We start from the raw sequence: 14126 nt of genomic DNA on the forward strand, positions 1-14126 counted from the left end.
TTAGTTAAATATTATGCTTACCCAAAACTAACTCAAGCAATAATATGTCGAAAGCATTGTATAGTATAAAGCAAACAATCCAAAGGAAGGATGTACTGTAAAATGAGAAAATCTCGAAGCAAAAACTAATAAAACCAGATCGTAATTAACTGGAATATAACTGAGAGCAAACATCTGTATACTTTTTCCTGTAATTTCTGCCATCGATTTTTTTTTTTTTTTTTGTCTGTCCGTATCCTTGCGCATAAAAATTCACCTAAAAATACGTTCTCTACAGAAAAAGTTGTGGGGAAGATTAATTTCCTTCCTGCTAAACTTAATCGGTCTTGTTGGTTTTAGGAGAAGCCAAATGAACAGTTTTTTTTTTCTTTTGAACTTTCTAGAGAGCCAACAGAAAAAAAAAATAAATAAATAAAATCCAGAGATTGGCATATAGTCTACCAAGGGACGGATTTCGTGAATACTTCCCAATAAATTTAAAAGTTATTTTAAAGAAGTTCGAAAGTAAAAGCTCCAGAAGGAGTATAAAAAGGAAATCACTGTTGTCTTGAATAGCAACCGGTCTCGCTGTGGATGGATAGTTGTACGAGTCATTGCAAAAAGGTAATTTGTTCTCTTATAATGTGACCAACATTTCCAACCTTTTGTCGCAAGATTATACTAAAGAATTCGATCAAATATGGACAGACTTCGTAAACACTTCTTGTTGGGAGGGTAGCTCAGAGGCAGAGACGTCGTGAGAAATTTTGGCGCCTATGACCAGGAAAGAAAATTGCGCCGTTCTAAAAAAAAAAAAAACCTTTAAAAATCTTAATTTTTGCGCCTATGGCTGGGGCCACATTGGCCATAGCCTCACTACACCTCTGTCAGAGGCATTTATTTTAAGCTTACAATACCGCTTAACAATTCTTGCATGATCTGTCAGTCACCTTTATTGCATCTCTGAAGAAGACTGAAATAAATCGAAATCTCGTATCAAATAAGAGTTCACAAATTATCCTCGCTACCAACACTTATTGATATAAGATTTCAATTATCGCAATCTTCTTCAGAAATTCAGTGAATAATTCTTTTTATTTGCTATAAGTAGAGCAGAAAATTTGGACTTTCTAATCAAGATCAATCGGTCTCTCTCAATGACTTACAGCTGATTCTGAGACTTCATGCAGAAGGAGACTATCTTCAAATAATCTTTTCGACGACATAATTCGACAGTCAAGCCTTTTCATCCAGTCAATAAAAGGCTTTATTATTATTATTTGACACCTCCATGGAGTCCAAAGACTCATCAAGGGAGGGTACCTGCTCTACAACTGTCTCCACAACTCAATCCACCAACTGACATCAACGCCATCTACCGCCGACCACCACTAGTATTATATTTCCAAAGACAATCACAAACATCCAAGCCCACGGCGGGATTCGAAACCACAGCCTTTTGGTTGGAGAGCGGATACGCTAGCCACTCCGCCAGTCAGGCTGGCATAATAAAAGGCTTTATTGGCTAATGCCACCGAAGCGTTTATTAGTGCCAAGTGCATTTGGTTTGACTTTTTTTTATTTTTATTTTAAGTATTCCATTAGCTTCTTTCAGATTTATACGTGGCCATCTCGTACACACTCACTGTTGAAAAAATTCGGAAATAAATGTTTCGTATCTTACCCTACTTTTCGTGTCGAATCCGCGATGATTTTGTGGTTCTCGAAGAAGGGACGTGAAAAGAAGAGTTTGTCGCACGCTCATGTCCGGAGTGAAGTCAGGATACCGTTGAACGTAAGCAACGCACCGCTCCAGTGATCTGGGAGTCATAAATAATCCATTGACGACAAAGTCTCCTCGAAGACGGCAACGCCATTTTCGATGACGATTGGCTAAGATGTCCAGTAAGGCAGTTCCTTCACGTTCTGAAAGAAAGAAAATTTGAAAAATTGGAGGGAAAAAAAAGTTCTTAGTCGAAAATAAATACGACACTATTGCTGCTATTTTTTCATATAAATGAAAACAACTATCATTTCCGTAATAATTTTTTGCGCATAAAAAAAATGCATTTAAACAAAAATAAGAGTCATCCAAGCTGGAATCCCATATATCTGCTTTCTGTTATTGAATTGTCATTCTCAGGAAAGTCAAACATTTGTATTTTTGTCCACATCTGAGCACTATTTTCCTGTAATCCAGCCACCCAAATAGGCCACATTGCGCTGTAACTACTTATTTCGTGCTCGGGAAACGATATGAATTATCCACGCTTCCCGAGTGAAGAATGCTTGCAGTTTTTTTAATAAGTAATTTTGCGATAGGCGAATATACATAATATTAATAAATACAATAAAAATTAATTTTTGTACATTAATTTAGTAACTTAGTGCAGGTGGCTTGTATTTGCAAACAAATATTACTAGAAGTTCAATTGTCGTCTACGAGATGGCGCCACTAGCCATAATCAAGTCGGAATATTGAATTTTGAGACCGTTTATTTAAAGGATGAACCTTGAACGTTCATGATTTATAGTACATAAACAATCACTATTTTCTCTAACAAATTTATTACTATTACATTTATTACGTGACACTTCCGAGGAATCAAAGTGAGACTGCACACTATTCCACTACAACTCGTCTCACTTAATCCTTCAAATACGACGCTACTAACAACGCCATCTACCGCTCACCACCGTCACCAATATATTTCATAAATTGCGTGAAAATAAAGTAATAAAGGTTAGTTTATAAAAAAAATAAAGGATAGTTTAAATATAACATTTTATTTAAAAAAATAAAATAAATGAACTTCGTTACTATTAAGAATTGCACCATGAAATAGGTATAATCCTATCCTAATGCAAAAGTTGCAAATTTAAGGGCAGTAATGATCTAATACTAATCTGATTGTAGTTCAAAATACATATTATGAACATTTTAAAGTTGATAATCTAAAGATTGAGATCACATAACCTTAGAAACGCCATTGAAATTTGAAACTAAGTTCATGTAAAGTGATTAGCTATTGGCAAATTCCTTTGACTCAAGAAAAGGTACAACTCATGTTATCCACAAAAAAAATGCAAGAGATTACTGGATTACATATAAAGAATAAGCATTGCTGGGTTACCCGTGTACTTGTATTAATAGCAGTGAATATTTCCTGTAGAATTTGAAACCTCTCTGCGTAACATTTACAGATCCTAACATGAGAATATTTTAACTTTTGCTTCTATTTATAAATTTGACTTTGTAAATATAACTAATCTGTAGTAATTTACTGACTCAATAAAATATTCTAATATCAGTCATGAGGAATAACAAGAGTTTGACATCTCCAATCATTGCAAATAGTTCCTACATCAGTTGATAACTCAATGCAAATACCGACTTAAATTACCCGAATTTATACAGTTCGATTTTATGAAAAATCACAACTGTCCCAATGGATTTACTTTAATTTGCAATACATTTATTCTTAAAGGTATTTAATGACAAATTTCAGAATCTAATTTTAGACAGTGTCTGAATTAATCTTCTTGATGTCGTTCTCACTGTTTTTCTCACTTTTAATACACTGCATTACAACCCCATTTCCTGATAATATAAAACATCCGTTCAAAAATAAAAAAACAAATCAATACTTGGACCGTGGAAGAAATTAGGAGAAGGAATACATTTAAAATGCTGAAGAAATCACAAATAGTTACGAAGTCCAAAGAATTTAAACCGTAATTTGATAATCTCCAAATCATAGGGCTATAAAAGTGATTTAAGGATATGAAATATAAATGCAATTCATATTAAACACACTGAAATAAGTTTGAATTTATATTCAAACTTCTGATCATTTATTTAAGCGAATAAAATTTGATTAATTCTGTTCAAAACTGAATAGAATGCGCTGTGAAAATCACGATTACTGATAATCGTTTATCATCTAGATTATCTATATATTCGCTCTTTGACTAAGCCATCTAATGTTGTCCTTTGTGAAAAGTTGGAAATGAATTATGTCGACATCGCAATATATGAATGCAAATTAGTTCGTTTTCCAATGAAGTTTTTTCCATCCCCCCCCTCAGTTTGACTGGCAACACGTAAGTGTTACAAAATTACATATAACACGAAAAATACCACATCGAAATCTCTTAGAAAGGATAATCAAAGTGTTTATATTTATATGGAATAATATCGAACAGAAATAATCAATAGATGTTAATTACTCACTTTATTCATACATTCCAGGATTTTATGTACTTCTCCAATTAAATAAAAAATGCTTATCAGGTGAAACGTAAACTAGTTAAAATGAATTCCTCTTGATTCAATTTGTTAGAAAACCACCTGCATAATTTATTTTCTTACATCTACAATAGAAAATACGAATTTAAGAAGGCAAACAGCAAATTAAGAATTTGTTAATTGAAACCATTCGCACAATGATTGTTATTCAAATTTCTCTCTCAGTTTAAGTACATTGTATTCACTAGATATTAACATTATGCATCCATCATCACCTCTTTAACTGAAGGGCAGTATATATGGTCTAATAGGTCTTCATTTGGTTAGTTCAGAAACAGTTAAGGACAACAAACTTATTTTTCTGTATCAATTACATACAGTACTTTAATGCTGGATTTTTATTTTATTTAAACTAGATGACCAACTTGACTGTTTATATGAAAAGGTTAATTCAGCCTCGTTGAAATCATGTTAATTACGAATGCCATATTATGCTACTCATTACGCTAAATAGTGGGATCGATGGTTTTGCTATTCTGAATTTGAAATGACTGATCTGAAGGATGGTGACTAAATTCAGATTATATAAAAAATAGTGCACGCATCAGCTGAAAGATGAAGGATTCTTATGTGACACAGGTGGAGATAGGACTAAGCTGTTAAGCTAAGAAGATATCTTAGCAAGTTTTATTAAGTCGAGGAGATTCACTAAGATAACTTGCCCAATTAACTTGATCCACCTATGGTCACAAGAATATTTCTAAACTAGTAGAAGATTATCCCTTGCTTCAGGAATTTTTTTTAACTTCAAATATTGTCTTATAAGCAGACATATATATGGTAATCAGATGTTGGACACATTAGAAAGGTTAACCGTGGCACTGGTAGTTAGGTACTAATTAATATACACGATATGCTATAATTACTGAAAATGATATTTTCTCCTTTATTAGCATAATCTGCAGTAGTTCCTGCTAGTTTATCTTAATTTTTTCGCTATGTAATAAGATGACAGTGCTGATGGTACTAAAGCGACAGAAGCAGATGCAATAGTTGAGCTACTAAGATATACACTTTGCAAGGGTATATCATCCAGGCGGAGATACTACAGGGTTGCTGATGTGACAGAGGCTCATGGGAGAACCAAGACGAACTGGAGGTGCTCAGCATATTGAAAATATCAGCTCTGGCAAGGTTCCAAGGGAGTAGAAAGAGGGTAAGATAGTTGGATAGTTCCATTACATAAAGGTGGCTGCAAGTCAGAAGAAAATTACAGACCAATTAATATCTCTGGAGTAGTGGTTAAAGTATTGGAAAAGTTGGTTGAAAATAATACCTAGGAATGCGTAGATATGAATATGATACTCTGTAGTGGGCAACATGGCTTTGTAAAAGTTAAATCTTGTATTAGTATTTTATTTCTGTGTTTTTATTTATTTATTATTTTAAATAAAGTAGCAGCGGAATTGATGCTGGACTTTGCAAAGCACTTGACAGAATACTGCACGGAACGCAGTTCTATAAGTTTTGGAGGGAATGGACACGCAAGCTGGTGGTATGGATGTGAGCGAGCCAACAACAAATCAGTGGGTGGTGTATGAGGGTGAATAGTAGAGGGTTCCAGGGCTCCATACTAGGGTCACCACTCTAATTTGCATATTAATGATATAAAGTAAAGATTTAAGGGAGATATTCATTTGCTATGCAACACTGGGGATGGCAATAGTTGAAAAAGGTGATGTAGATATCTTTCAGGATGATTTAAATAAATTCGCATTGTGAGCAAAGGATAATGATTGTCAATTTAATGTTGCAAATGTAAGGTTATCCACTTCAGGATGAAAATATTATGTAGTTTGTATCATATTGATAAAAGATTACAGAAAACTGAGGAGGCTAAGGATCTGGGGATGATGGCGGACAGAAATGGATTTAAATTTCAGAGGATATATTGCAAGAGTTGGCAAAATAGCTCAAAAGATTGTTTAACACATTTAGAAGTAAGGGAGATTATTATTCCTTTTTATAAGACTATGATTCGGCTGCATCTTGGCTACTGTGCACATATTTGGTTACTTGGGGATGAGGTGTCGGAGAGGATTTGGAGACGAGTGACCAAGATGGTAACAGGCTTGTGAACTGATCCTCAAGAGGATATATTGAGGGTTTGTGGGGTGCAAATTTAGTTAACAGGCAGAGAGAGGACATGGAAGCAACTCAAGTTATTCAAGGGATTCTATAAGATTGACATAAAAAAAATAATATCCTAGGAGTAGAGTGAAAACAAAGGGTCATCCCTGGAAGTTGTGTTAGAGCATGGATAGTAAACATGTGTGGACCAGGTTCTTTACTTGGAGAGTGAAGAATGAGTGGAATGGGTTGCCAGAGGTGGTTGCGAGTGCTCCGACAGTGAATAGGCTTAAAGGAATGAGAGGTATTGTATGAATAATGGTCAAGTGTGGATCTCCCACAGTGAGTTGACTCCATGAAGAATACCGATATAATAATAATAATAATAATAGAAAAAGCATAGAAGTAGAACTTTCCAATTTCGCCATTTCTAATTTTAGATGATTGCGATTATTTTTGAGATCTTTAAAACTTTAGCTTTCACATCAACTAGCCCGGAATATTCCTCACAGGCAACGCGCATTAGTTAACAGTTCATTCACCGGAAATGATGAGTTGTTAAAGAGGCATCCATCGTGTTGATCTTCATGTTCCACAGCAGAAATTAACGTAAGAACGTAAGGAAATCGACTTGTTAAAATAAAGTAAATAAAGTGTGTGCAGGTGGAATGAAAGGAAATTATGGATTCACTGCTACCATTGTTCATTGAATATGTATTTCATAAACAATTAAACACTGCTCCTGCCACCGAAAGAAGCAATGACAATTGAGAGGTGGCGCCATCTATACGCCATTTATTGAAACCAGGAAACTTTGTTTTCACAATTTGCTCACTCAATTACAAGAAAAGTTAATCCTAAAATGTCATTTTTTGACACAGCAGTTTAAATATAAAGCGCAATGGACTAAGCAATATATTTGCCATTTATATGTTACACAGCAGAGATTAACTCAGCGTTAATATTGACATGTGAAAATTAACACGATGGATGCCTCTTTAACAGCCCATAACTTCCGGTGAATTCTTTTAGCGTACATGCTGTACTTTGAAGCAATATGTATTAATCAAAAATCGACACAGGAAATTCTTCAAAACATATCTTCCGATCTGATTTCGGTATAAAATGGATAGACTATTTTAAATAGTCTGCATTTATATAAACTCTCTCTCATTTTTTTTTTTTTTTTACAGTCAAAGTAAGCTTCCTTATTAACAACCTCAGTATAATCGATAATCGGGATGTTAGTATGCTCTCCTGCCAATAGGTGGCAGCTGAACCTAGATAAGACTATACGCACAGAAGTGAAAAACGGAGAGAAAAAAAATATATAGTGAATGTGCAAGGAGTACAGTAATTCAGTGGGGGAGGGAGAAATATTTCACCAATTGAACTCCAGTGTCATACAAGTCAACTGTAACATGCGAAAGAGTGGCGTCATTAAAAAAAAAATAAATAAATAGCGCATCCGGTGCGGCAAACCACAAGACGACACCACGTATAGGTAGAGCTGAAAAATGGCGAGTAAAAAATTACTTTACGTGTTCTCTAACAAAAAATGCGCAAAAAGTGCAGTAATTCATGTGTGTGTGTGTGTGTGTGTGTGTGTGTGTGTGTGTGTGTGTGTGTGTGTGTGTGTGTGTGTGTGTGAAGGGGGGGGATACTTCACTACTGGAAATCCTTTGTCATTCAAGGGTAACGTGTGAAGGGCTGGTGTTATTAGGAAATAGATCAGATGCAGTGAACGAAGCAGGCTGGAGTTGGCGTCCTACAATGCCAAATTAAACATTGGTTTTTTTTTTTTTAAGTCTGGAAATATTATCCTCCTTTATTTTCGCAGTGACGTTTCTTATTTTGGATAAAGCTCTCCACAACAATGAGATGACTGAACAGGAGTAGAAGACTCTAGATCTGTTTGGGAAGTTACTAGAATAAAGAGGTATTTTATTGAAAACACACACACACACTTCCAATCACGACAGATTCGCTACGCGGCTTTAATAACAGACAAAAAGCCTTTGTCAGATGCAGACTCTGGTCCTACTATTCTTGTGGATTAGTAAGAATTCTGAGTCGTATCACCTTTCAGCAGTTAGTCAAAATCAAACTTCCTTTAATGCATGTTTCTAAGGGAGAAACAGAAGTTTATGAAAAGATAGTCCTGGAATATCCATATATGTACTTGATGCATTCTTCTAGGCGAAATGGACACAAACCTTTGTGGAAATCCTTGGCGATAGCCTTGGCCAATTAGAAGCAATTCTCGCAAGTGTCATTTCACTTGTCACTTGGCCAAAATCATTCTTATTGCTTCAAGGTTTCCTTATTCGCTAAACAATACATTTTAAGTGTTAAAGTCTGGAAACACTTAAAGTCGCTTCTACCTCTTGCCTCAGATGAGGGCCTAATGGACCCTTCTGTTAAGTCCATCATTCTCTCAGGGTTCAGAATATCGTCTGTTTCTGCCATGTTTTGGTAACTGATTGCTTGTTTTTATCGCTAGATAAAAATATGTGACATAGAATTAGCCAGCTGCAATACATTGAAATGACGGGATATGTTTTAATGCGATTTTTCCCACTCCTTGATATCATTAGAGGACACTTGGATTTTCCAAACGACCTAAAAGAAAGCAGTACGATATGCAACAAACCAAGCAGTTTAAAAAAAAGAGTTCAAGTTTCGTTATCTTACTTAAAGATTTACTTTAAAATATGTTTACATTTTATTTAATTTTATTGGACATCGTGAATTCATTTTTATTTCTTAGACATGTCTATGTTCCAGTATTATATGCATTTTATTCTTATGTTGTGCTGGAAGACAGATAAAAACCATCTTTGCTCGTCCCAAGAAATCCAAACCACACGTAGTTTTATTTGATAAACCTTTTATTATTTTAAAAATTTCTTACAGAATTGCAAACAGCGAATTCAGCCACAATCCCGTATGTAAACAAAGTTGTGCGACCTTTACTAATGTGCTCATCATCACATAAAGAGCATCGAAGCAAAAGGTGTTGCATTCTGTACAGTGAAAGGGTACCAACATGAGCACAATGCAAAATAAAAGCACAGTAAAGCAATCCAATTATGTAACTTTCCTTAGTTCATTAATCTTGATATAATAGAAATTATATGCATATAAGACTCCGATGTATGGTTCTGTTCTAGACTGCGCACAATCTTAATTGTGCTTTTATTTTGTTCTCCCCTGAACTGCCATTTTTGTTTACAAATGGCCTATACAAGATGGTCAAGCTAAGAAATCTATGATATGAGGTGAAAATAACCTAAATATTGTGTACATTAAAATATTAAGATTCAATGCTATATAAAAAAAATGTAAGATATCAAGCGTGAAGATGAAACTTAGGGAAGGGAGGAGAACAAGTGGAAAAGTTACTTCGTGTGTGCACGAAGATAACGTTGATACGGAAAAAAAAATTGAAAACAGCTGATATGTTACTCTTCAGAATTGTTGACAGACAACCTTCCTGTTGCGCAGCTCTCGATACATAATTCCAAATAAGAATAAATGGTCCAGCGTTATTTGCAGGCGAGCACACACACAAATGAAACTGAATTTAAAAATTTGGTCATTGATCTACTTAAGGAGTTTTTCATTAATTTGACAATCCGGTGCTTGATGTAGAAACGGGGGGGGGGGGATGACGGAAAATCACGGATTAGTGGTATTGTTTTCGGCTGTTACGTTACTACGGGCATTCAGAGGGAAATTGTAATTGAACAATTAATCTCAGTTTAGGAGCTGCTTTTAAACTGAGGACTTCTCCCTGGTTTTTCAGCATTTGGCTTGCTTTTCAACACAAGTGAATGCATACGAGTATGTTTCAATAAATTCTTGTGATCGTTAGATTTGACCTTTCAAATTATTTCATCAAAGAAACAGCTTTCTAGAGAACATATGGACTCGCATATCTATGGCTGATTTGGAATTATAGCCGGAGATAAAAAAAATACTTGCACATCTTTGTCTCTTCTTGGCACATATGACGCATCTTGTAAAACAGAAGGATTGTCAGCAATGTCGAACCTGCTTCTAACATCTGCAACTACCCCCCCCGCACAAAAAAAAAAAGTTTTCCGAAACTCATTCAAAAGCAGCAGGAAGCTCGGTTCAAGGCATCCCCCCCCCCAAAAAAAAAAAAGAAATTATCTGATTATGACAAGATCATTTTAAGCAGCACAAGTTCTTAAAAAAAGGAGAATAAAGAACGTAATTACAGTCAATTGGAAGAGGAGAGATGCTTATATAACAGAGCATTACTATGGTAACAGAATAACATGAATGAAACCAAAGTTATCGCTTAAAAAGGGAATGTATGTGGTTTGGAGTTGATCAGCAAACAGAGCAAAATGTGTTGCTTAAAATATGCAATTTGCACTTTTTACACACAGATAATGCTACTATGTAAAGTTGTCCAGGAGGCCTCAGAAAGGAAATTACAGAATGGAAGCAGGAAATTGTGTTTAAAGAAATCTTATACGCCAAGCTAGTAACACTTTTCTTCCAATATAAGCTGATTTTTATTCCCCATTAATGTAACTGGATAACCGTTTTGTGCAAAATCTAAGCATCTACTACGCACTTGCCATCCTTCTCTAAGGTAAGTTATTATTCATGGACTTTAGCTAGTTGTATTTTATTGCAGTGCAGTTGAAAGTTTTACAAAAATTTAAGGTCCTTTTAGACGTTGAAGGGCAAAATCTTTCCAAAAATTACATTTGGTAATAATTCAGCTCTAGCCTAAGGTTATTTCAATCAGATAATTTCCATTGTCAAAAGATTTTTTTTTTTTTAAGATTGATAATGAATGATTTTTTTAAATCACATCCTGTAGAGCATTTTTAGGTTCAAGGTAGGTTTTTAGGTTCTAAATTAACAAAAATGTTAATTTAGAATATTTGAATTAAAGCCTATATCAAGTTGAAAATTTCAAAGTTACCCGTTATCTATTTTCTGCAAAGAGTTATGTAATCATGAACGTGTTCACAGGAATGTTAATAAAACAGTTGCATTCACATTAAAAACAACGAAATCCAACAAGCCAATAACGGAAATAAAACTATTTTCACTAAAACTAAACGTTTTTTTTTAAAAAGGAACTTCTTGCAAATTCTTAGGAAACCACTCACCTCCTTACTAACAGGCAAGAACATCGCAGTATGTGTCATAACCTTTAATAACTTACCAGACGTTGCCATGATGGCCAGAATTTCTCCACCCCTAACTTCAAACGACAGTCCCTCGAGAAGCCTTAGCTTGGTTCTTGCACCACCACACAAGGTATGCCATGCAGACGACTTGTCCATCTCGTAACTGAGGTCCCTCACTTGCAAGTGAGGGTATCGAGGTATTCCTCCGTCCCCATCGGCGCCCGGAAGTGAGGAGTAGAAAGTATCTTTAGGAAAGAACCTCTCGTTTAACATCGGAGCGTCGTGAGCATAAAAGCCGTCCACTCTGCTGTCCTGGGGACCTCGAGAGATACGGGAGTTGACGGAGATGTGAGAGCCAGCCTTCGAGCCCATGTGGCTGCGCCTGTCGGACTGCATGTTGGAACCTGGCATCGGATCTCGATGGAATCCGTCCCTGGCTTCCTGTTGAGCTTTGATCACTTGCTGCCTGGTCAGACGACTATCGGACCGAGAAAAGCCTTCGTGGTTGAGTAAGTCGGCTTCGCTGCTCGCTTTCAGACGACGTTCCCTTCGAGACATCACCACATCCGTTGCACTTCCATCGTCCGATCGGATGATGTGATTGCGAAAATCAGGATCGCTGCGCGTCCGTCGACCGTTCATGTAAGGGGAGCCGTCGTCGCTGGAATCGTACCCGCTTGAACCGTTGCGAAGGGGTTTCGCGTGGGGAAACACACGAGGTAGTCCGAAACGGAGGTAGGTGAATATGTTGGATCCCAACTCGGAGTTCCTTTCTCGTGGGCCGTACTTCGGATGGTTTAATATGGTGTGGACAGTCGACTCGCGCAACTGGAAGTTACCGAAAGGTGGCTGGGATTTTTCGGAGGTGCCCAAAGCGCTGTCTGTGAAGTCGGAGTTCAGGTTCTGACGGTAGATACTCCACGCATGCAAGTCCTCAGTCGTTCGGTAGCGTCCGGATGGATCCGACAGAGTGCTCGGAGGCACGGAATACCTCCTCTCCATCGTACTCATTTCCCACATGTCACCTATGAAACAAAACAAATAGAATGAGTGTTTACTATAGATTAAATAGCTGTTTTCAATCATTGCTTTTTTTTTAACATAAATTTTAGTGTTCAATATCACATAAGCATGTTATAACCTTGGAATTGTTTGAGTTGGTGCGAATGTGAACGCACATGACGCCCGATTACTTCGTGAATACTTTCAAGGTTTTATGCTCATGCGATATGCCAACGATATGCTTAGTGTGTGTGTGTGTTTTAAATTGTTGGTGGGCAAACGTCCAATCAAAGGGTAGTCGGCATCAGCCATGCACGTATCATTTCAGGCATTAAATGGATTGTCCTATGATACTTTTCTGATACAGTCTTTCATAATGTACATTCTGTAGTTAGCGACACGCAAGGCATATTCCATAATGAATCTAATGACCATCGATCGAGCTGGGTATATTCACTTAAATCGTTGGGATATTCCTCAATGGCAGCATTTGTGTTGCTATTACAAAATGTGATCCTCAATGAAAAAAAAAGTACTTATCAGTAATGATGATAGCGTATTGTATTCGTTGAGAACTCTTTTCATATAGGGTGTTTAAATGGCCTCAGGAACACGATGGAGTATTCACAAATTAACCGCACTTCCTGAATGCGCTGTTAGCTAGGTGAAGAGCTGTTAATGAGATGGCTTTTCTATGAAAATATAAAACTGTTTATGAGAACGGAATTGTCGTTCATATAACATTGGCTTGGAAAAGTCTCAGAAAAAACATAGCGAAACCCTTCACCTCCATATGAGATCAGATAACTCGCTACAGGGATGGAAAGATTCCTCTTAGGAGTACCAAAGATCCCGTTTAGTACTCTTAAGTTCAAGTTTGTTTCCTGCGTTTTATTTGGAATTTTTTCAATATCTGATAGTTGTTACAAATATTTTTAGATTACTTAAAATACCACTAAGTTCAGTCTGAAAACAATGAAATCCAGTAATATAAATTATGCAAGTATTTAAATCAAACGCGTGTTTACCATCTAAATCAATTACCGACAAGTTAAACTGATGAAGGTAAGTACTTAATTTGATTATTTTTCATATGAAATGGAAATGATTTAACTTACAATATCTTGCAAAGGATAAAGTGATTTGGTAAGTCTCGTGATGCCCATTTGATTTCAGAGATGTTTCTTAATTTGAATTTTAGATATGATAATGTTATATTGGTATAGCTGGGTATATTATTAATCACCGTACACTAAGAGAGAATCCTATAAAAATTAAAAAAAATCTAAAATATGCATTCAAAATTAGTAATCGAAGATAATGAATCATTCAGCGAAGGAGTTATTAATAATGAGAATATTAAAAGCCATTTTCGGAATAAGTTTTCACAGACGTGCATTTTAAATGAGGAATATCCGAGTCAATTCCCTCAAGGAAACGAAAAAGAAAGGAAATGTTGGTAGTTAGTTGCGTGAGGAGAATAAATTAGTGGTTGGTTGAACGACAAACACTTCCCAAAAGTCGTTTAAATCTATTGCCAGGAAGAGTGTAGAAGGTTTCAACTTTTTTGGGGTCATGGCTATTCA

General features: G+C 36.0%; 1 protein-coding gene across 1 annotated transcript in view; it reads right to left on the reverse strand.

Annotated features, from left to right (window-relative positions):
• Positions 1-14126, reverse strand: part of LOC150108959 (ATP-binding cassette sub-family G member 8) — an 84805-nt gene that overhangs the window by 13965 nt on the left and 56714 nt on the right. The window contains exons 2-3 of the mRNA XM_090404547.1: positions 11574-12563; positions 1664-1905 (exon numbers count right to left, since the gene is read on the reverse strand). Coding sequence (XP_090260673.1) covers positions 1664-1905; positions 11574-12558 — 1227 coding nt within the window. The 5' untranslated portion in view covers positions 12559-12563. The remainder of the gene's footprint in view (positions 1-1663; positions 1906-11573; positions 12564-14126) is intronic.

The sequence above is a fragment of the Typopeltis vanoorti genome, chromosome 2 (genome assembly GCF_054136105.1).
Source record: "Typopeltis vanoorti isolate ZY-2024b chromosome 2, IOZ_Tvanoo_1.0, whole genome shotgun sequence".
Taxonomy (NCBI): Eukaryota; Metazoa; Arthropoda; class Arachnida; order Uropygi; family Thelyphonidae; genus Typopeltis; species Typopeltis vanoorti.